The sequence below is a fragment of the Poecile atricapillus genome, chromosome Z (genome assembly GCF_030490865.1).
Source record: "Poecile atricapillus isolate bPoeAtr1 chromosome Z, bPoeAtr1.hap1, whole genome shotgun sequence".
NCBI classification, from domain to species: Eukaryota; Metazoa; Chordata; class Aves; order Passeriformes; family Paridae; genus Poecile; species Poecile atricapillus.
In genome coordinates, this window is record NC_081289.1 from 20,478,804 (window position 1) to 20,500,597 (window position 21,794).

The 21,794-nt window shown below is 43.9% G+C and overlaps 1 protein-coding gene across 1 annotated transcript in view; it reads left to right on the forward strand.

Moving 5' to 3' along the window:
- Positions 1-21,794, forward strand: part of LOC131593048 (protein O-mannosyl-transferase TMTC1-like) — a 134,465-nt gene that overhangs the window by 84,894 nt on the left and 27,777 nt on the right. Inside the window, exons 10-11 of the mRNA XM_058865223.1 lie at positions 1,644-1,808; positions 10,001-10,114. Of these exons, the coding sequence (XP_058721206.1) occupies positions 1,644-1,808; positions 10,001-10,114 (279 nt within the window). The remainder of the gene's footprint in view (positions 1-1,643; positions 1,809-10,000; positions 10,115-21,794) is intronic.

Genomic DNA, 21,794 nt, shown 5'->3' on the forward strand with positions numbered 1-21,794 from the left:
TAAATATATAGGTAACCATTTCTGAAAACTGGGAGAACTCAAAAACAGCAGTGAAAGAGTCCTGAATGATCAGAAAATCTGATGTTGTCCCTGGATTTTCCCCCTATACTTCTCTCAGTGTTCTATAAGGCACCTGTACTGTGCCAGAGACAATGCAGTGGTGCTAATCAGCATGTACAACAAAGGCAGGTTTTCTCCTCAGTGAAAGGAAGAATTCTTGTCCTTATCCATCCCTGGGAATCCTAAGCTATAGCAATGTGTCCAGCTCTCTAAGGGGGCAGAGAAACCATGCCAAGAAGCACACACAGAGCTCCTCAAATATGGAACATTTTCTGATTTTCACATTGACTGTCACCATATTGTGTGCTTGCCTGCAAGGTCACCTCTGACAGGGGAATTTTGTTCTTAGTTTTTCTTGTAGCATTCTCGCAGGGAAGTTGCTCGAGCGTCTCTGTACAGATTAGGAAAGCCTGTAATCTCTGGCCAGACTGTGGGCAGGTGCAATGATCTCTCTACCTCCAGCCTGCCTGCTTTTAAGTGTGGATTCATCTGGGGCTCAAGGTGTGCCAGTGTTTGGGAAGTGCATTTGTCCCTGTTTATTGATTGTCCTCAAGTGTTATTCAAGAGCCTTCTGCTCCCTTATTTCATCAGGGATAGCTGCCTGGACTAAGATAGATTTTAAGTCTCATACTAAATCAGGTGCTAAGTAACCTGAAGAGTTCTAGATAAGCTAATGAAATTTGTTGAGCAATAGAAATTTAAATTCCTTGTAAAAAAATACAAGTAAAATTAGCAATTATGAAGTACAGCAACCAAAAGCACTGAATTTCTAATTCAGAAGGGACATCATTGGAGGAATTAACATAAACCTCAAATTAAGGTAAATAATTACTGAACTGATTTAAATTTATTCAGGAGTGAGACTTCAGTCTGAATTTGGCTTGTGAAAATGCCACAGTGGTTATTCATGGAGAGCCACGCAAGTGCTGGGGGCTGGAAATGACTGTGTGCCAGTTCATGGAAGGGCAGCAAGGAAGATCTGCCAGCACATCTCAGCTCCTCTGGGCTGGGCACTAGAAGGGACAGGCTGGCCTTGATGTACAAGTGCAAGACCCAGACAGGCACTTCTGCCTTTTGGTGGTCTCTGCCACCTGCTCCTGCAGCAGCACTGACTACAGCACTCGCTCTCCTGCCTCAGCTTCACAATTTGTAAACTGGAATTAATAGCAGCCACCACTGGGATTGTTTAGAGACTTCCCCCTGTTAAAATCCTTGTCATTTCCACACTGCTCCAGTAGTGCTCAGTATTACTGTTATTACATGGTGCTTTCTTAGCTTGCTGTTCAGAAAAGCAGCTGCCTTCTGTGGCTGGTGTAAGCTACTATTATGCTGGGTAGTATTATGTATGCGACTGTACTTTTGGCATCTGGGTCTATCATTTAGATTAATTTGGAAATTGTGTAGTGACTTGAGGAAAACTGCTGTTGAATTGAAGTTTGTTAGCCCAGAAAAATATCATTAGTCCAAAACCCCCTGTAATTGTATAATAAATGCAGTACTGGATGGTCTTGCATATAAATCAGACACTTGAAATGTAACTTTTGGTACATTTTTCATTTTTTATTTTTATTTTCTTTTCACAGTATGGGGTACTGCATCCTTTTTGTCCACGGTCTAAAAAAGCTGTCTACGTGGCTAAATAAATGGAGAATTACTGTTCCCACCCTCTTTGCTTTTCTGCTGCTCCTTTTCTCTTGGAAGACGGTGAAACAGAATGAAATCTGGCTGTCACGAGAATCCCTTTTCAGGTAGGAGTGACCACAGGAGAATACTTGCATTTTTATATTGTTTAAAGTAAGTTTGTTACATGGAATAGTTTTCTTTAAAGTTGTGCTATTGATGCATTGATCTAATTAACATTTTAATTATCATAAAATAACACTTTCTGTTTTCTGATAACCGTGCAAAAACTGGTGTCAGCAGTTTATATGCTGATGGACAAACTTTGGTTCTGACAATCACATTTTTAAGACATGCTGTTTTTAAGTAACTTTGATTCTGTAGATTTAATGATAGCGTAACACTTTAGTTTCTAAAGACATAGCAAAAGTTTTTTGCAGCACTCCAGAATGCCATAGTAACGCTACTGAATATATTGAAATTTCTTTAGCAATGTTCTAATGACAAAAATAAAATGCCACGAAGTGCCAAACTTAATGTACCATATTTTATTTTATTTGATTACTCTTTGCCAAACAGCTCTGTTAACAACCTCATTTATGTATTTTCTTGCATTGAAACAGACTGTTTCATTTTGTGTTTTGCTAGAAAATGTATTGCATTTGCCTCCAGCTGCTTTCAGCAGTTGTCTAATTGTGAAGTAATTGCAGAAACGCAGGTGATCTGCACACGGGTTGAGCTTTATTTCCTAACTTATTGGCCAGAGCAAAGTTTAATTTATGCAGCACTAAAAGTATGAAATAATTTTTTATGTGTACCCTTTGGTCTTCAGGAAACATTACTGAAGTGGTTGGAGCTCTCTTAGTGGGTCTGTTTTTTAAAAAATCTGGAACTGGGGTTTCTTCCCTCTGCATGATTCATGGACTATTCTGCGTTGGAAGGGACCCACAAGGATCATCAAGTCCAGCTCTCAAGTGAATATGGGGATGGGGTCAAACCCACAGCCTCAGCACTATTATTAACACAACACTCTGACCCACTGGGCCAGTCTCAGTTCCCTGTTGTCTCCCTCAAACACTGTTTGCTGTTTGAGCCACAGCAGCCATGGTGACTGGCCTGGACTCTCACAGCAATCCACGTGGGACACACCTCCAGTCCAAACCTGGCCACTTGGAGGAAAGTAGGAGGATTTCCAAGGTGGACCACTCTCTTACTGAAGGGGAGGTGGGAATATGACAATTCCATTTGCAGACTTGCAGGCATCATGTGTTGTGTTGTGCACAGCTGTGGTCACCCATGTTTAAGAACGATGAAGTCAAACTGTAGCAGATGACAGGAGGACATTTCCTTCTACTAAGGAGCATTCTAGAGGCAGTATGGAGTGCTATGGAGTCTGTGTCAGAAGAGAGGGATAAGGATATGTCCCCTTAGTTGGATACAAATGGGGCTCTGTCCTTCCAGCCTCCATTCTAAGCAGTGTGACTGTTCACTGCCAGCCCCAGTTCCGAGGCTGTGCCACTGCTGCAGTGCAGCTCTGAGTTGGAGCTAAAACCTCTTAACCTCCAGGGAGGAACTTGGGGTAGCCCAGAGCTATACTCAGGGCTCAGTGCCCTAGGTTGAGCTGCTTCCCTCTTCAGCTCCGGAGTTTTGGGGACAGTACCAGGAGGGAGGTCTGCCCCAGGGTTTTGAGGGGATGGCAGAACTCTTAAATTCCTGCTGGGTCACCTCATATTGTGGCCTGCCCCTGAGAGCAATCAGCAGCAGCTGCTGAAAAAAGCGCTGTGAGAACAGGGCCAGCAACAATAATGCTTCTCTCCAGTTCTTTCCCAGCTTGCAGTAATCTGCAGTTTAAAGACTTCCTGAGTCAGGAGTTACTTGCTATTTTTGCTTTTAAAAGCCACTGATGGACTTTTCTTCCATAATGTCTCTGACTGCTTTTTCAAATCTATTTATAGTTTTGGCTTCTACAGCATCCTGTGCGCTGGGCTCCATCATTAAATTACAGAGTGTGCACACCAAGATTTCCCCCTGTGTTCTGTGACCCTTCTGCCTGATCATATAGTTTGGTGTCCCCTAGTTCTGGTGTGCTGAATGAGTTGTGAGTAACCATCAGCTTGTCACTTAGGATAAAGGCACTTCCATGCCTTGAGCCCTTGTGCCTTCACCTAAGGCTGTCTCCTTTTCACACTGAAGTCAGTTGGTCTTGTACTCTCCTCACAGGGAAGCTGTTCTGCATTTCTGATTCCTCTTGTCAGTCTTCTCCGGATACTTTCATACTCTAATCCATCCCTTTGAGAAAGAGGCCAGACCTTTCAAGAGATATGTGCAGCACAATAACATAGTACTGCATTCTGGTTCTTGTTCTCTTCTCCTGCTAATTCCTAATCTTCTGCTTGCCTTTTTTGACCTCTCTTAAGCAGTGAGTTATAATTTCACAGCACTCCCAACACAAATTCCAGGACACCTACTGTGACTGGAAATACCAGGTTTTTAGACATCAATCTGTATGCAGATTTAGAGTGTGTGTGTGCTTACTCTCTGATGCTTGTATCTGCACCAACACTGTGTTTCTTGTGCCATCATTTTTGCTGGTCTGCAGTACTGTGAGATCCTTCTGCAACAAAGTGTTGTTAATTCTTGCAGTGTCACATTGGTGTCATTGGCAAAAGTGTCCCCTCCCTGTTTTGCTCCCCTTTCAAGATCCTTTGTGAACACCTGAAGTAGCTCAGGTGCCATTGCATGTCTCCTGGGAACCCTGCTTGCACTCTTCTCCAGCTGTAAAAACTGTTCACATATTCATGCTCTTTACTTGCTGTCTTTCAGCTAAGTATTGATTCATGAGAGGATCTTCCCCTCTTACTCCTTGAAGAAACAGGAAGTCTTTAGTGAGGGATTTTATAAAAAAAACCCCTTTGAGCATTTAAGTGCTGAACATTGGTGTATGTGATTTTGACTGACTGGGCTGTATTTGGATATTTATAAAGGCTTTCCATAGTTTCAATAACATGTATGTACCTGTTGAGTCTATAAAACACCAGCAGAACTTCCCAAATAACTTCTTTCTGCAATACGCAAGTCTAATTCTTAGTTGGACTGTAGTTATCCAGAAATGTGCTAGAAGTAGAATTTATGATGGTTTTCCCCAAATTACCTGAAGTGGAAATCAGACTTTCTGGTCTGTTTCCCCGTCAAGATCCTTTCTCTGGAGCCAAATGAAGTCATGTTCATCAACTTCCATTCCCCTAGTGCCAGTCTCATTTAAATTATAGGCTGCCTACCGCAGCTAATAGCTGCATGTTTGATTTCCTTTGGATGCATTCTACCAGGCCCAATGGGTTCATAACTGTTCTGGGTGTTGATTTGTTTTAAAGCCTCTTTTACTGCCACTTCAGTAAGAGACAGTGCTTCGGTCTGGCCCTGTGAGGAAAGGCTCCTGTGTGGCAGCTCCTTTAGTTTCCCTGTAGTGAGCACTGGTGCAGAGAACACATTTAGCTTTTCTGCTGTGGTCTTTTCTTGTTCAAGCACTACTTTTAGACCTCCATCATCTATTTGCCTTAGGGGATCTTTGGCAGGTTTCCTCTGTCTGATGTATTCCATTATTAGCTTTGATAGCTTTAGCAAGTTTTTCTTTAAATCTCTTTTGGTCTGCCTAATTATGGTTTATGTTTAACTGGCTGACGTTTATGCTCTTTTCCTTTTTCCTTCTGTAGCTGTTCCTTTTTAAAGAACGCCTTTCATTTCTCATAGCTGTCTTCACTGTGCTGTTTACCCTTATTGGCCTTTTTGTTGCCCTTTTAAGATCTTCTTTGGTAGGTGTTACACATCTCTCACAAATCTGTAATGTGGTAGGACCCTCCTTGTTGATGGAAAGGAAAAGCAAAAGAAGAATAGTATAGCAAGAAGATAATGTCATCCCAGAAGTGAGAGATCTCCTCTTTGGGGCAGAAGGAGGAGGCTGATGAGGAGAGGTGGGAGAAGTGGATGGAGGTATGTGAAACAACAATAAATTTTAATGGATGGAACAGGAGGAGGATACAGAGCAAATCTATAGATGTGGGAAAGGAGACATAAACCAACCTGCTTGGTATTCTCTGTGTGTGTTGGATATTTTTTAAGAAGTATGTGCTGGGAGGATCTTTACTCACAATCTTAATTCCTCATTCTTCTTTCTCCAGTTGCTGCTTTAATTAATAACTACTTCCCTCCTCTTAGAGTTTTTTTTTTTTTTTTCTTTCACCTTTACTTTTTGTTCCTCTGTTTGCTTGTTTCTCCAGGATTGATCTGTCTTGATTCCCTTGGCTGAGGCCTGTCATGTTAAATGCACTTTTTCTATGTTGGTCCAGGAAACGTTTGTGTACTCAGTGTGTTCCTAGTTTTGTGCTTCTACCCCATTCTGTCCCTTTCTCAAAACTTACCCCATTTTGACATTGTGTGACACTGCTGCTACCTCTGGGCCACTGTGGCCACTCAGTCTTCAGCCCAGGGACCAAGTTTTCTGGATGCAGAAATCCTGCCAGGTCCCGGCTGAAAGCAGCAGCGTGGGGGAGGATGCTGGTGTCTGAGGAAATGATGCATCTCCACATAGATGCACAAGCATGTGTGCAAGACTAAATGAGAAGCAAATAAACCACAAGTATAAGACGTGGCCAAATATATAGAGAGATATTTGAGGCATAGACATCTTCAGAGGCCCCAAGCAGTTTGTCTTACTGCGTTGGCAGGTGCTCAGGGAGGACTTACTTGTTAATTATTTAAGGAACTACCCTCTAGAGTGGATGCACAGGCCAGAAGGTCAGACTCAAACTGTGGTCAGTGTTAATGTCTGAAGCCAGGGAGAGGGAGGGGAGAGCTGTGGGCTGATCTCTGCATCCGCTGTACTGACCTTCCCAAGGCTCGTCAAGCTGCCGCGTTTCCTGTTGCTCCTGGAAAGCGCCCGCACGCGCTGCCCACGTTTGTGACAGTGCCTGGAAACCCAGTTGTAACCAGCAAAAGAGCTTTACAAAAACGATGCCTTCTTAGTCAGCAGCTCTCCTTCCCAAGCCGGGTCTGCTGACTGCAGGAATTTGCAAAACCTGCTCCAGTCCCAAAAGTGGCATTTACTGCTGTGTTACTTTGTTAATTCTGAAAGCTGGCTCAGCTGAAGAGAACAAGTCCCATTGCATTTTGGACATCTTCTGTAGGACAGTTTATTCTGGCCCAACACAGATATCTGTGAAATCAGTACAAGGGTAGGAAGCCAAGGAAGGTGGTTGTGTCATCCAGAGAATAATTTGCTGTAGAGAACCTTTGTTGATGATAGTGATTCCCAAAGCAGAGGAGACACCATCAGTTTCCCAGAGTTCCTGCTGAGGCAGGAGTGGTCTCATATTCTTCAAAACTGAGCACTTTTCATATGGATATCACAGAAAATCAATGAAACCTCAGCCCTGCACCCATTCACCTTGTAGAGCAGAACATGCATTTAGGAATACAAGAGAGGGGATCACAGGGCTTTTTTCCCAACTGAAGTGGAATTTGGATGATGCTGGTATTTGAGGTTGGAAAATACCACTGGTATTTTATTTCTCTGATTTATGGCTAACAGGCTTTTTGTTTTTCCCCGGGGAGGAAGCGTTACGTAAAAAGGTTTGCCTATTGTTTATTTTCCATTTATGTCACTTACTGCTGTCGTAGAAATCAGAAGGGAAGGAAATCCTCTGGAGTAGTAACTTCCAATGTCAGTGGGCTCGTTTCTGGCTGGAGCCAGATTGATGCCGTGGGTTTTCAGAAGGGCATGTGTGTGCCTGGCTGGGGAACAGGGAAATAGGAGAGATTGGAAAAGCACATTGGAAAATGATTTTGAAATTGTGAGAGGCTAGGAGCTTGTGGGAAGCAGAAATGGAAAAACATTGTGTTCTGCTTTGTTATTTATACTCCACCCTTTCCTTCTTGGCTTTCACTCTGGACATCATTGTTTCCTCTGTCAAGGAGCAAACAGCGTTCTCGACTGGTCAGGAATCAGTTAGCAGGAGTGTTTGCCTAAACTCTCCCAAAGATTCCCCTCTGCATCCAGTGCCGCGTTTGCTGCCTCCCCCAGCACAGAGGCTCCAAGCAGCCTCAGTCATTGCTTCCTGCATTTGCAGAATGAAACATTCCCCCTCCCCGCCCGTGCGAGGAGAATAAATAGGTCAGTGTGAGCAGTGTGGTGCAGAAGAGACCATCTTAAGAACCCAAACCCATTTCTGCGTTTCCTGTGTCACCCCTGCCACCAGCAGAAGCACACAGATGCAAGAAGCTTTATTAGTGATGTTTTAATAAGTGGGACCATCAGAATCAGTGATAAATCCTACTTGAAAGAAAACAGTCCAGAATTAAAATATTTAAACATATGCATCTCGCAGTTAAAACTGCATCTCATTAGAACTGAAGTGCTCGTGCATATGTAATGTACTCCTCACTGTGAGCTCAGTCTGCTCTGGTTCAGCAGGGGCTGTAGCAGAGCAGCTCCTTGCACGCAGCTCTGAGAGAGCAGCAGTTTTGAGTGCCATGTCTCTGCCTGTAACACTGGTGCTGATGTAATGAAACCCTCTCTGTATAAGAATTAATATTCCAGTAATGCCCAGAGGTTGTAAGTGTGTAGTTAATGGCTCCCAAGGCCAATAGAAATTAACACAGCCACAGCAGTCACACATTACTTGCTGCTGGTGCAGTATATCTTTGTGAAAACTAATATAGAAAATCATTCTCTTAAGAATAGCATCAATTAACTGATTTAATTCAGCGATTAGTCACAAAATGTCTTATTCCTGTAGTGCTCCCAGTAAGTAATTTGGAAATACCTGATGATTAGGAAGCCAAATGCAAGGTGCACTTTCAATTTTAGTAGGCAAACCGTGGCTGTGTTGAGCTGAACTCTGTAAGGCAGTTGTGGGTGAAGCTTTGGAAGCTCTCACAAGTAGGTGTTAGTGATGCTGGATACCACTGGCTGCAGATAACTAAAAGGATATCATATTTGCCACTGCAATTCCTCAGTGCTGTTCTGCAGTGAAATCCCCCTCAAAGGGCTTCTGCAGCTCTGGGTGCATTCCTCCCATGCAAGAGGGTGTGCACCACACAGCAGGGGCTGCCTGTGTCCCTGTCTCATTATGATTAACTTCCATGCTAACCAAAGCTAACCAGGAGAGACAGACAAGGCAAAGCAACAAGACTTGGGAATTTTCTAATCCTTGCTTTTCCTACCTGAGGTAGCAGGGTTGGAGGTGGTGGGAGTAGAAAAGAGAGCAGCTGGCAGGAATCTGCTTGTGAGCAAGAAACAGCACTTTGTCTGCTTTTACATGAACAGATTCATCCATCCTTATTTCCCCTTACCTCAGAGAGCCCCTATTTATGTGCTGGAAAGGATTCCCCCCATTAAACGGAGTACTGACTTCTCTGGATTCTTGCAGGGGAAATGTTTCCATGGTGTACGTGCTCCTGTGTTTTCTTTCTCTGTTTAACCTTGAAACGGCATTTCCTCTGGCTGTGCAAGGTGTACCTTGCTTTCTGTGCTCTCAATTAAGCAAATAAGCATATGCTTGCTTTTGTCTTTGTGCCCTCATTATTAATTCCAAATGTTGAGTTCAGTCTGCACATGGCAGGGGAGACAAAGGGAAGGGATGGGGCTGTGCAGCCAGGTATCCTCAGTCATGTGCCATAATGCCAGAGCCTTGTTTTGCTACCTAAGGGTGAGAGTGCACTGCTTAAGGCTGAGCAGAGTATGGCCCTCACCTCCTGGCCATACTCTGCTCAGCCTTAAGCAGTGCACGTGTGCTGGTACTCGGGGTATGCCATGCATTCCACCGAGTGGCTGGTGCACATGGAGAAGATGCCCTCTTGCTGGTATCTGCAGGGCCAGGTTTAAATCAAGGTTTTCATCAGATGCTTCATGACACTCAGGTTTAAGCAGACACCCTGCTTTTAGAAAGCACTACGTGTTTTCCCTCTAAATATTAACCATTTAGGTTTTGGTCTTTCAATTTAGTAATTCAGATTTTAAAACACAGCAGCATCTGGCCACAGGGAGTGTTGCAGTGCTGCTGCTGGAAGTGCCTGCGGTGACAGCGAGCAGGATGAGTTGAATTGCTGCCACACATTTATGTCTGCCCGGGGCACTTTGCGCGTGGGACAAGCTCAGAGTTATAACATGAGCTGTGTTGGCACAAATGCACAGGAGGTGACAAGGTGCTTGGATTACGAGCAAGCTTTTCAGGAGGAGGGAGGGACTTTGAGAAGAAGGTTGGACCCAGGGGAAGGTGGGGTAACCTGGCTGCTAACAGTGTCCCGCTTCTGTTTCTCTTCACAGCTCAGGAGTGAAGACCCTGCCCCACAACGCCAAGGTGCACTACAACTATGCCAATTTTCTGAAGGACCAGGGCCGTAACATTGAAGCAATCTACCACTACAAAACTGCTCTCAAGTAAGTCCCTCAGGGGCCTGGTGGGGCTCTCAGCCCATGTCTTTCCTGACAGGCATTGGGCAAGTTGGCTGCTCCTTGTCCTTGGCTCCTTGGGAGCAGCTTGGCTTTGGGAGCCTGGGAAAGTTCCCTGGCTCAATGTTTGTGTGTCACGAAATGAGGTAACCTGGCTTCCCTCCAGCTCCACGTGTGTGTGTGTGTGTGTGTGTGTGTGTGTGTGTGTGTGTGCACTTCAGTATATGAGATAGAAATGTTACCATAGCTACACGTTGAGCAATGAGGTGTCATTTACGTAACTGAATGTATGCTGGCAAACAGGAGGTAGTTGTCCTAAATGCATTTTCAGGTTCCTGGGCCATTTATCTTGGTAAATTGTTAATGGTGCATGCCTGGAAAATGTCAGTGTGGTAGCCATCTGAAGTGCAGTAACAATAATGGTACTTACTGCTTGTATTGAGGCTTCTGTCCACAGAGCTTTGCATGAACGCTAAACTAATTGATCCTGAAAATGCTCCTGTGCAGTAACAGGGCAAATATCATTGCTGAGGTTCTGTACAGGGGGAAGCTGAAGCAGCAGGATGCATTGCCTTGCTTGTAGCTGAGTGGTAAATCGGGGCACAGGGCTGGGCTGTAATATGGGACATGTCCTGTGGAATCTGTCAAGGACCCTTCCTTCACACACAGATGGGGTTGCTCCCTGTGAGCAGCTTCCCTCCACTTGCTGCTCTGACCAGTGCTGTTCATGCAGCTCAGCTGCTCCCAGGCAGTGCTCAGTGCACCAAGCAGGTCACCCCAGCTCCCCAAACCTCTCCCCTCTGGTCCTTGGGGCCTGGGAGAAAGGACAAGCACCTCTGGGGAATGAATGCAGGGGGCTGGGGGGATAGCGTGGTGGCAAGGGAAAGCAAGCATGGAGTGCACAGACAGTGTTTTCAGGAACAGAAGCGTGTTTGGGAAGGACAGACAAGGTGAAGAGTGGCTCTGATGGACAGCAAGGGCAGAGCTCAGCTCCATAGGGCATGCCAGGAGGTGGAAGAAATGTTCTTTCCTGATGTGTGATGTGACAGAAAACTCCAGAAATTACATGTGTGTTTTGTCTTTTGGCCAGCTGACAGGGTTATGATAAAAGCTCTCCAAGGGCTCCTAACCCACCCAGGCTGACCTGTGAGGACAGGAGTTCATTGTCACTGAGGAGGGACTGAACCTGGGTGAAGGTGATTTTTAGCTTTTTTGAGCAGCATCCTGTTCTGTTTTGCCATGCTGGGCATTTAGGAAATAATTTAGAACAACCTTTTATTTTTTTTAAAGTTTCCAGCAATGGAAAATCCAGCACAACCACCAGTAAACTGTACTGAAGGTTAATTACATTGGCTGTTGAAAATGTCCTCCTTTATTTTTAGACTGATTTGTTTAACTCCAGCTTCCAGTCATTGAATTTGTTTACACCTTTCAATGCCACATTGAAGATCCCATTACCAAAAGTCTGTTTTCCATAGAGTGATCAACTCCTCCCTTATCCTGCTGCTCGATAGGTGCTGATTTTTTCAGCGTCACAAAGTTTTGCAGTCCTCCAGTTTTTCTCTATCTAGTCTCTGAACTTTTCCCAATTTACCAGAAAAGGCCATTGCAAGTCAAAAAGAAGAGGAGCTGACAAAAAATTACCCAAGCCCTGCAGTGGCACGCACAGAGTAATGTAACTGCTCCTACCAGCATTGCCTCTGCTTGTGTAAATGGGATTTGCAGACAAAAGATCTTCTCTAACTCAGCAGCACCCATTTATTGTAATTATAATGCTGTTTTCTGCTCTGCAGTATTTCAATTATGAAAGAGTCTGTTTTGAGAACTGACTGCAAACATTTTCTCAATTGTATTACATAGCACAGTTTATGCTGGTGGTGTTGTTTTAGAGCATCTGAAGCCTTGTTGGAGCTTGGAGCCCCACAGAACCAACCGTGCTCTTCTCTAGGTGCTTGGTGTCTCATGGCATTGGTGCTAGCACTAGACTTACTTCAGTTATTTCAGCATTAGCTGGCAGTTTGGAAAAGCAAAACTCACCTTGCACGTTCTCTTTTTGGCCCAAAAATACAGGCCAGGAGTTGGAAGTCTCCATCCCTGGGAAGCTGCACTACTTGTTCTTGTCATATTGTATCTCTGCGCTTATATTTTCTTTATATTTGCTCCTTCCTCCCACCTCTGTCACAGGGAAATTATTTGGGGTCTGTGTAATGAGCAATAGAACAGTGTAAGTAAAAAGTGCACTATGTTCTGCTGTTGAGAATTACATTCTGTAATTCTGTCTGTGTTTTCCCCACAGACAGACCCTTTCTGCAGTGCCTGGGGTTGTGTGTGGGCCCTGCAGCCTCTGCTGGGTGCCTGCATTTGATGGCTGTGTAGAAGCAGTGGAGAAGCTGCTGGGTGTGGGACAGGCAGCCTCAGGTGGACACAGTGGCAGACCATGCACAGGTATCACAGAAAACAGCCCTTATCACCCATCCTCACAGACTGCTCCTCACAGACTGCTCTGATTTGTAGACCAATCTCCACAATTAGGTAGAAGGAAGTAGTAGCTGTAATATCCTGAGCAGATTTTGATGGTTCAGGGTATTTTTTGCCACTGGCTGGACCTGGAAGGATGAATTACCACTCTGTAAATTTCCATGTCAGGGAGTAGGCAGACCAGCAGCTGAGGTATTCACACAACAAACGTTCATGATTTCCCACAGGTACCCCTCGCTGAGTGCCTGCTCTCCCAGTGAGTGTGGGTGGATCCATCCTCCCCAGGTTACAGAAAACCCAAGCTACGCAGGAGGCTTCACAATCCAATGGCAGCACAGCCAAGAGTACAGAAGATAAAAATATTATTTCTGCCTAGTGCTCAGTGAGCAGATCAATAGGGAATTAATAAGGAAATGGAGTCGATAAGGACACAGCTTGCTGCCTGGGAGCTCCTGGGAGATAGGAAAGGAAGAGCTGCAGTGCTTCAGTGGGTGATGGCTCATCCACTATTCCAGTTTTGTGCCAAATGACAGCACAGGTCTGCTTGATCTCAGTGAATGAGTTTAATTGTTTAGTGAATAGAAGTGATCTTGTCAGTCTGCACACTGCTGATTGAACTGCGAGCAATTGCCATTCCACCAACTCCACCAACATAAGGATGCACTTCCATGCACTCCTGCTCTGCCAGAAGTGCTGGTTGCCATGTGGCTGCTAGGCAAAGCAACACCTTCCTCCCGTGATACCGTAACTGTGGGAAAAGATGTTGAAGTGAACACAAGTCACCTAGTGAAATACTAGCAATTGATAATAAATCCTGGGAAGGTTGACCCCCAATGCTTTAACTGCTCCCTTTCCTGCTTTCAGAGACAGGTGGGATTCTTTGCTGGCAAATGTTGCTGTACCTCTGTTAGCTTCAGGGCAGAAAAGTGGTGGAGGAGAATAATGTGTGTTTTCTCTGACAGTGGAACTGCAGGTCAGGTTTCCAAGGCAAACTTGGCAATCAGTCCCAGCAAGCACCTGTCAGTGTCATTGCAGGTGGCCCCTCAGAAAACTCATTCCTCACCCCAGCCCAGAGACCAGTGACAAAACACCCTGACTAGCTAGACATGGGTAATTAGTGCTATCTAATTATGTTCTCTAAGAGTGGGGGGAAATGAAAACTGAAATTAAATGCAAAAATGGAGAACAGTGTTTGAATTGGAAATGGGGAGAATGAAAAGAACAAAAATTCTCTCTATGTAGGAAAAGCTCTTCCACAATGTAGTTCCTATAAAGGGAATGGAAATGGAATCCCTCAGAGATGCCAGATGAATTACCCATTAAATAGCCCTGACAAACTGATGCCTTAAGTTTTAGCTTTCATATTTTTCATATGCTGTGCTGCCTAGGTGTGTAGTTTTGAGCTTTATATAAAGTGTTAATGAGCTCTCTTCACAGAGCAGGTAGACAAAACAAACTCTTTTTCTAGCTTGATACCAAGGACAATCATTACAAGTTTCAGGCCATAAACAATGGTGAAGAGAGAAAACAAGAAGGATGGGACTTCATAACCTAAAGCAGTGATTAACAATTAATCCTGATAGGTAGATGGACCAAAACTTATAGAAGTGTGAGACCTTGTGACCAGTTGTTGATTTTGTGACCATTTTGGGTCCATCGTGGGTGTAGCCCTGACCAGGCTCTTGTACCACCCAAGGTATACCCCTTAACACCTTTCGATAAATACCTACTTTATTCTTTATTCTGTCTAGCCTCTGTTCTAGGTCAGCCTTCTCAAGGCATCAAAACAGTTGGCATTCAGTAATTGTAGGTGGGTTATAAACCTGCTGCTGGATTAGACTGCCTCACTGGTTTGCCTGACATATGGTAGTGACCCCAGGAGATCCTTGGGGTTTTTTTCCTTTAGCAAGTAAAGGCTGGAAATAGTCCATCTGAGGTGTGAGTCGACCACAGCTATTCTGAAAGCTGGCCTTAACATTCTTGTTGCTACTTCTGCTGCAGATTTGCTGTTATTTTTAGGAATTCTGGAGAACCTCTGCTCCTGGAGATCAAATAGTGATGATATCTGAAATTTATCTCACCACTTGTCTCCCATTCGTGAATGAGAATATGAGGTCATGCAACCTCATTCAAATATTAAGAACATCTCTGATGTGCTAATGAAGATTTTTTTGCTGTTGATAGTACAAAGCTTTTGTCTTGCTTCTCCCCAGCCTTGTGTGCTTGATGTTACTGTTGAGACTTACATTGCCCTTCAGCAATGCACGTGGGTTGACATGCAGAGAAAAAACAGCAAAGCCTTAAACCCAATTGGTGAACATTCATTATCAATTAAATCAATCTCCTTATAACAATGGAGGGGAGAAAAATAATTCACCTTACCTCCTACAATTGCACTCATTCAACATTTTAATTCCCAAAGCAGTTCTTACCATCCCTCTCTGTGTTTGTTGTCAGGGCAGTGCTTCCCATGGAGGGCAGATCAATGTGAGCATCAGCGGATGGGGCTGCAGGAGGTTGCCGAGTTCCTTGCTGGAGCTGGGTGGATAAACATGCTAATAATAGTTCTGTGCTATCTAAGCTGCATTTCTGTGTCTGCAGAAAGGTCATCATCTAAAAATTCACATTTGCCTTCTGGATGTTAAAACATACCTGAGAGTTCAGAGTCCTGCAGGATGTGTAATGTGACCCTGTGTGTTTATTTACATAAATGCACTGGTGTGTGTACCTGAGAGCGCACACACTTCTGCAGCGTTACCTCTGTGGGTCTACACGTCCACCAACAGGTTCCTAGCCACAAGCTCCCCTTGGACTTACTCTGCCAAATGCTGCTGACCCAACGGAGCGGGAAGGGACCAGCCTGCCATGCAGAAACCTTCATTCCCCCTTGTGGCATCTTCTGGAGGAGGGAGCCTCTGGACAGCAAGTGGGGACTCTTGGGCTGGTCTTTTTGCAGTTCAGGGAACTGTTCTGATGTTCAGCCTTGACAGAGAGGAGAGAGTGGGCCAGGAGGCAAAGAAACCAATATGAAAACACTTGGTGCTGAAATTTGTGTAGTCTTGCTCTTGCAGAGCTTGCAGGTAATACATCTTAGGGCATTGCTTACAGCATGGAAATGAGGAATGCTGGTTTGTGGCATCAGGATGGGTCATGAAATCATGGTTATGTATCCTTAGTACTCAAACACAGGCTGGATGGAGAAGGGAAAACAGTGTGAGTGGCTTATCTGTGTATTATCTAGTGTGCCTCATTTGGGGGAGCAAAATTGGTTCATAGCATCACTAGAATGGGTAGAAAAGAAAAAAGCAAGGCTGTTCTTTCACCTCACTACACTTTAGAAATAAAGCCCTAATGCTGCAAGGGAGACTCAGGTTTCTTCCTAAGCTTTCCCACATACCTTCCTGCTGGGTTTTTATATATCTTAAATCAACAGTATCTGGGGTTGTTTAAATTCAGTTAAATTGCACTCTCCATGCAGTAAAAAAAATTGTGTTCTTACAGCCCTTTATGTGTGTGTGTCAATGTATTTGCCTTGAAAATGCCTCTCAGCATGGACTGCAGGTGGCCTTGGATACCATCTGTGATTTATTTCTGGGAAGAATTAAAATACCAGCACCATTTGTTAGCCTGTTTTTACAGAGAGTAAAAAATGCACAGTGCTGCTTTGCTGTGATTGCCGTGGCTGCTTTTGCTCCCGAAATCATGAGTGCCCGTCTGACATTCTGATATTACTTAGGTCAGGCCCTTGGAGCAAGCCTGAGACATCTTCCTAGAGATGTCATGTAATACTCTGTGTTAGTGGATGTTATGGGCTGGAGGTGGATCATGTCCAAGCAGTTGGGAATATCTTTGTGTGGTGTTCTGATTCGATCTTTGACAGTAGGCTTAAGGAGTATTGCACAGGTATGTGGTGGCTATCCTGAAGCTGGACATTGAAGCTGGAATTGAGTACTTTAATGGTAATTGATGGCTGGAAGGGATGCCTTAATTTGAATCAGAGACTTAATAGCCTTTACAGCACTTGCATGGGATGGTGGCCAAATTACTTCAGCCAGTGTAATTTATTTTTGAACCTGCTCTCTATAAAGCGCTAATCCCTGCCTGTTTTGAGGGCCGCTCCAGCTCTGCTCAGTTTTTCTGCTTTTTAGTGACAAAATAACAATCAATCAATGCACAGGCTTCTAGTTACTTGAAAACAGAAGTGGTATAAGTGCAACCATGAGCCCTGATGCAGAGAGAGTTTTGTATGCATTTAGAGCCATAGAAGCTGGGTGTGCCTGCTGGGAGGGACAGAGGGGTGTGTCAGCCCTGGACACTGATGGTTACAGGTGGGGTCCCTTCCTACACCGTGGTGTCTTGTTGTGGGTGCAGGCCCTTCCATGCTGCCCTTCAGGGACTTGCTGGCTTTTCAAACACATCATCTTAGAGAAAAGCCCCCTTCATCCCTGAGGATGACAACTCCATAGCCTTCCTCAGTCACTGCATCAAAGCTCTGCCTTCTTAATGTATTGGGGACTGATGAAAAAAATTTGGGTAATGAAAAATGCTCCCCTAATGAAAACGCTTTTCTTACTGGGACAAGGCATCTAGTTTGATTTTTCTGTGGGGTATGCAGAGAGAAACTTACAACTGTATTTTGTATGTGTTCAAGTATATCTTTCACTTTTGGCTAATGATATCCTCAGATCCAAGGGTTAGTTACTCATTCCCACAGCCACTGTTTTTTTCTTAGCCTGCTGTCCTTGTTTTTGTGGAAACTGTACAGTATGGGGCTGTACAGCTTTCCGTGGCACCTGCGAGCCTCGGGAGATGACAGGCGTGATTTCACCCCCATCTGCTTGGGTGAGAGTGTTTCATCCCCTCGTGTCATGTTTGATTGAAGGGCTCACCTGATGGTCTCTTGTTTGCTCTGGGGTCCCTCAAGATTCTGTGGGCTCTATGGAGGTGCTTGCATTGTTCACACTGTCTATAAGTCAGGCATGTTGTGAATTATTAGTCTTTTGTTGGGCTTTGGGAGTGCTGAGGTTTCTGGGATTTTCAGGACTTACGTGGATTCTGCATAAATTCTTTATGTGAGAGAATAAGCAGACAGCCCTGTTTGATAACCTTATGTTGCCTCAACACTTCAGGGAACATGTGAGTTTAGCAGGAAAGATTTTATTTATTTATATTTAGCTGTGATATTGTTTGACTTAAAATCCTGGTTTTTCTCCTCAACTCTTAACTCTCAGGCTTCTATCCCTGCCCAAGTTTGAAAAATCTAATGAAAATTTATAAATTGTAATATTGTTCAGTATGCTACTGGTTGGATATTTGAATGGCATGCTTTGGGATATTGCTGTAGGTTGGGGGTGTTTTTTCCTTAATGGATCTCAAAGAATTCACGGGGCTTTTGTCAATGCACAGATTAAATCTGTTCAAGAACTTTATAATTTTTTTCCCCCATTTCTGTCCTGGAAAGGTTTCCCTCAATATCAGGGTGCTCTGCAATTCAGCCTGGGAGGCTCACCCTGCTGAGAGGGCTTGCTGGGGTGCCTGTGGGCTGCTCTCCCTGCCTGCTGGGCTGGTGGGCAGGGGGAGAAGCCGTAAATCCAGGACCTCACTTCCTTCCACTGATCCCTGGCTGTGATTCAGCACTTGCTATTTTCATCAAGTTGGCCTCTGGAGATCCCAGGTTAGATCAAGATCCTGCTGCAGACCCTGCTGATCAGGTGTGACCCCACACTGACTTCCTGAGAAGGACCTTCCTCAGGAGCTGAGCTGGCCCATGCAACAGCCATGAGGACCCACAGCACTGCGCAGGGATGCTCTTTGAGCTCCCAGCACCAGACTGGGATGGGATCACTCCCTTTCTTATTCCTGGCGTTGTGTCCACAGCTGAGTGTGTGGAAATGGGCGTGATGTAATACCCATCTCTGGGCTATGCTGTGTACAGCCAGGAGTCTTGCTGCTTTGTCACGCTTTCACTGAAGAAGATTATGCCTGAGGCTTTCAAAGGAACCTAAAAGCATTAGATCTCCCACTTGCCTGACTTTCAACAGGATTTCCAGGTGCTTTTTTAAATACAGAAAATATCAGCCTGCCACAAGCTTTCTGCCAAGCTGAAGGGTGTTACCTTTGAGGAGACGCAACTACTAGAACTCTTCAAGAGAAAACCAGCTGCTGCTAGATATTGCAGGATCAGCTCTCCTTCCTTGAAATGAATTCAAATGTTGCAAATTGAAAACCTTTTTGAGGAAGACACAGGATCTGCCACCCACATCTCCACATCATGTAGAGCAGCTCTTGAAACAAGGTGCCATGCCATCATGAGGCCATGACCTGAGTTGTTGCCAGTGCAGAATTGTTCCCAGAAGGATGACTGGTCTCAGAATTACATCAAATCATGTTTTAATTCAACCCGACATAGAGCTTTATTGAGAACTTACATAAATACATGAAAATGAGTGTGATGTAATATTAAAATTGGAAAATTGGCTTGAAATAGTATACTGGAGTAAATATAAAATGGGCAGTATTAAAACTTGGCACAGATGGAAATGTTATTCATATAACGTTCCTACTTTCGTTGGCAAAACAATGCCAATAATTACAGTATATATTGGAATGGGCAAAACGTGCCTTAAGAGCAAGTTGCCATGCTGCCAGCAAGTAATTGGGCCTGGGTAATTAAGGCCTGAGTCCGTGTGCTTAATGTGGCTGCAGGGAGCCCCGTGGATGCTGAGGTTTGCAGTAGGGTTGGACAGGCACCAGGAGAGCCAGGAGTGGGAAGTGTCCTCTTGCATGGAGGAGGAGTGATGAGAGGTCTGGCTCTTCAGGCTCTCCTCTCCTCTTGCCACAGAGAGGTAACACAGCCTGTTTTGTCAGGGCAGCGCAAGGGGGTGATTTATCACAGCTGCCTCAATGGTGGCATGGTCCCTGTGAGTGCTAAGTTTAAATGCGTTATTTAATCAAAAGGTGTGTTAACAAAAAACAGGCACACGAGATTTCTCCAACTGAAAAATTTGTTTTTTTTATCATTTTTCACTTACTATTTTAACTTACAGAAGAAATTAATATGCCTGGACCACCTCAGAATATTATACAAGATGATGCAGGCAATTTTTTACTTTCTGCTGCTGCTGCCATGGCATAGCTGTTGGGTTAATGATGACCAGTGTTGCTTACAAGTTTTATAGTGGTTATAAGAACTTAGGTTGTAAGTCATTGGGATTGTGCTTTCAACAGGCTTATTGTCAACCCTTGGAGAGTGATGAAGGGCTGGGGCATCAGGAAGAATCACCCTCATGTGGTGTCTCAGGACATGTCTCTGGGCTGCTTTCAATAACCTCTTTTATTGTGCAATGGTTGTGGGGGGCTGCCCAGACCCCTGAAAAATGACATTACAGCCTTTTCCATGCTGTCCATGGTAGTTTTCCAGGCTAATTGCATGTTAGTCTGGCCCCATCCCCTGCTGCTTGCTATCCACACAGCAATGCCTGTGCAAAAACCACATAATGCTCTTAAGGGCAAGTGGGTAGGTGTCACACTAATGCCTTCCTCCCCCTAAATACCCCTGGCACCAGACCAGGAGCTGTTCAAAGGCAGGACTGTGAGCAGGGATTGCCAGTTGTTTAAGTGGTCTCTCTCAATCTGAATTAAAAGAATTAAAATTCTTGGTGGATCATATGTTGCAGTCATGACAACAAATTTCCTCCCTTTTTCTTCTTTCTGTAATTGCCTTATAATTCAGATATGGAGCCAAACAAAGCCCTTCAATTTTTTATTTTTTTTTTTTTTTTAAAGCCTCATGTTTCAGATAATAGCAGCATTAAATGAAAAAGCAGAGTAAATGGTCATCAGTGTTTTGGTGACTGTATATGTTTTATACCTGGTATCATCTTGGGAAACTGGAAATCTCTTGACTGTGTAAGTCAGTAGGGCTTTCGTTCAGTGGTATTAGAGGGAATTTTGCTAACCTAAAAGAAGTGGGGATAATTACTAACAGGAGTTCCTGTGCAGTCTACACCTGTAATAGTAAAGGGTAGGCTGCTGAAATTTATTCTGACAATTGCAGATACAGCATTGGAGGAATCATTTGAATTATTCATCCTACAACAAGGAAACATCCCACTTCTTCCCTTTAGAAATGAAATATCCATCCACTTTAAAATATGCTTTTATTGGTTGCTTTCCCATAATTTTGCTATCTCAAGACTTCTATTATAATTATCCTTGAATGTAGATTTTTAAAGAAAATTATTCTGATTTCTAAAGGAAAGGATAAATGGATTTCTCATATGAACTGCTACTTGTAGAATAAGTTTAATGAAATTCAGCTTTCTTTCATAAATAATGCAGCACTTGCATTTGATTAGGTGAAGCCTAGAGGAATTTCTACCTAATCAGATGCATAGCAAGAAGGATACTGCCTGCAGACTGTTACCATTATCAGTGCTGGTGTCAAGGAAAATACAGCTCTATATATGTCCAGATAGAAAGCATTGTTTCTTAAGAGAAGTTGCAAAACAAGCTAGATATGTTCTAAAAATTGATCATTTGCATCTCAGTTTCTTCAGAGTGATAGTTTATAAAATAATTCTGAGCATTCTTGTGGCATGAAGAGACTCCAGGTTAATTGGAGACCTCCTTGTCTTGGTAATGTGTTTCTAACCCTTCTAAGAAATAAATGCATTCTACATATGAATGAAGAATGGGGAAGAGGAAATGTTTGCATTAGAGAACTTAAAATCAAAATAAGATAAAGCTGAATATCAGGATTCATTGAGACCACTTCCAGGAGTATTGCTAAACAACACAAATCTCCTGATAACTTCAAAATAGGAGAAGTACACATGTCTCCCTCTTCTACAACAACAAATCAACTACAGTGAAAGCAAACAAGTCTTGCAGAACCATTTGAAAGTTCTTGAGTAAATGTTGCTTCATTTGGTAACTGGGGGTCAAGCTTTATGCCCCTGTGTAAATCCTGCCACAAGACTGTTCTTCTGTGTTTTTATTCCCAGGGAACTGGTATTAACAGCAGTGGGTGTGCCTGAACAGAGGGTAGTTTAAATACGGCTGCTGGTCCTGTATTCAACATCCATATTAATACATAAAAAATAAAAATATTTGGTCCACATTCTGTAGCCCTGAGGCCAGCTGGCATGAATTGACCTGGAAGTATTCAGTAAATGTTTGTATCCTCTGA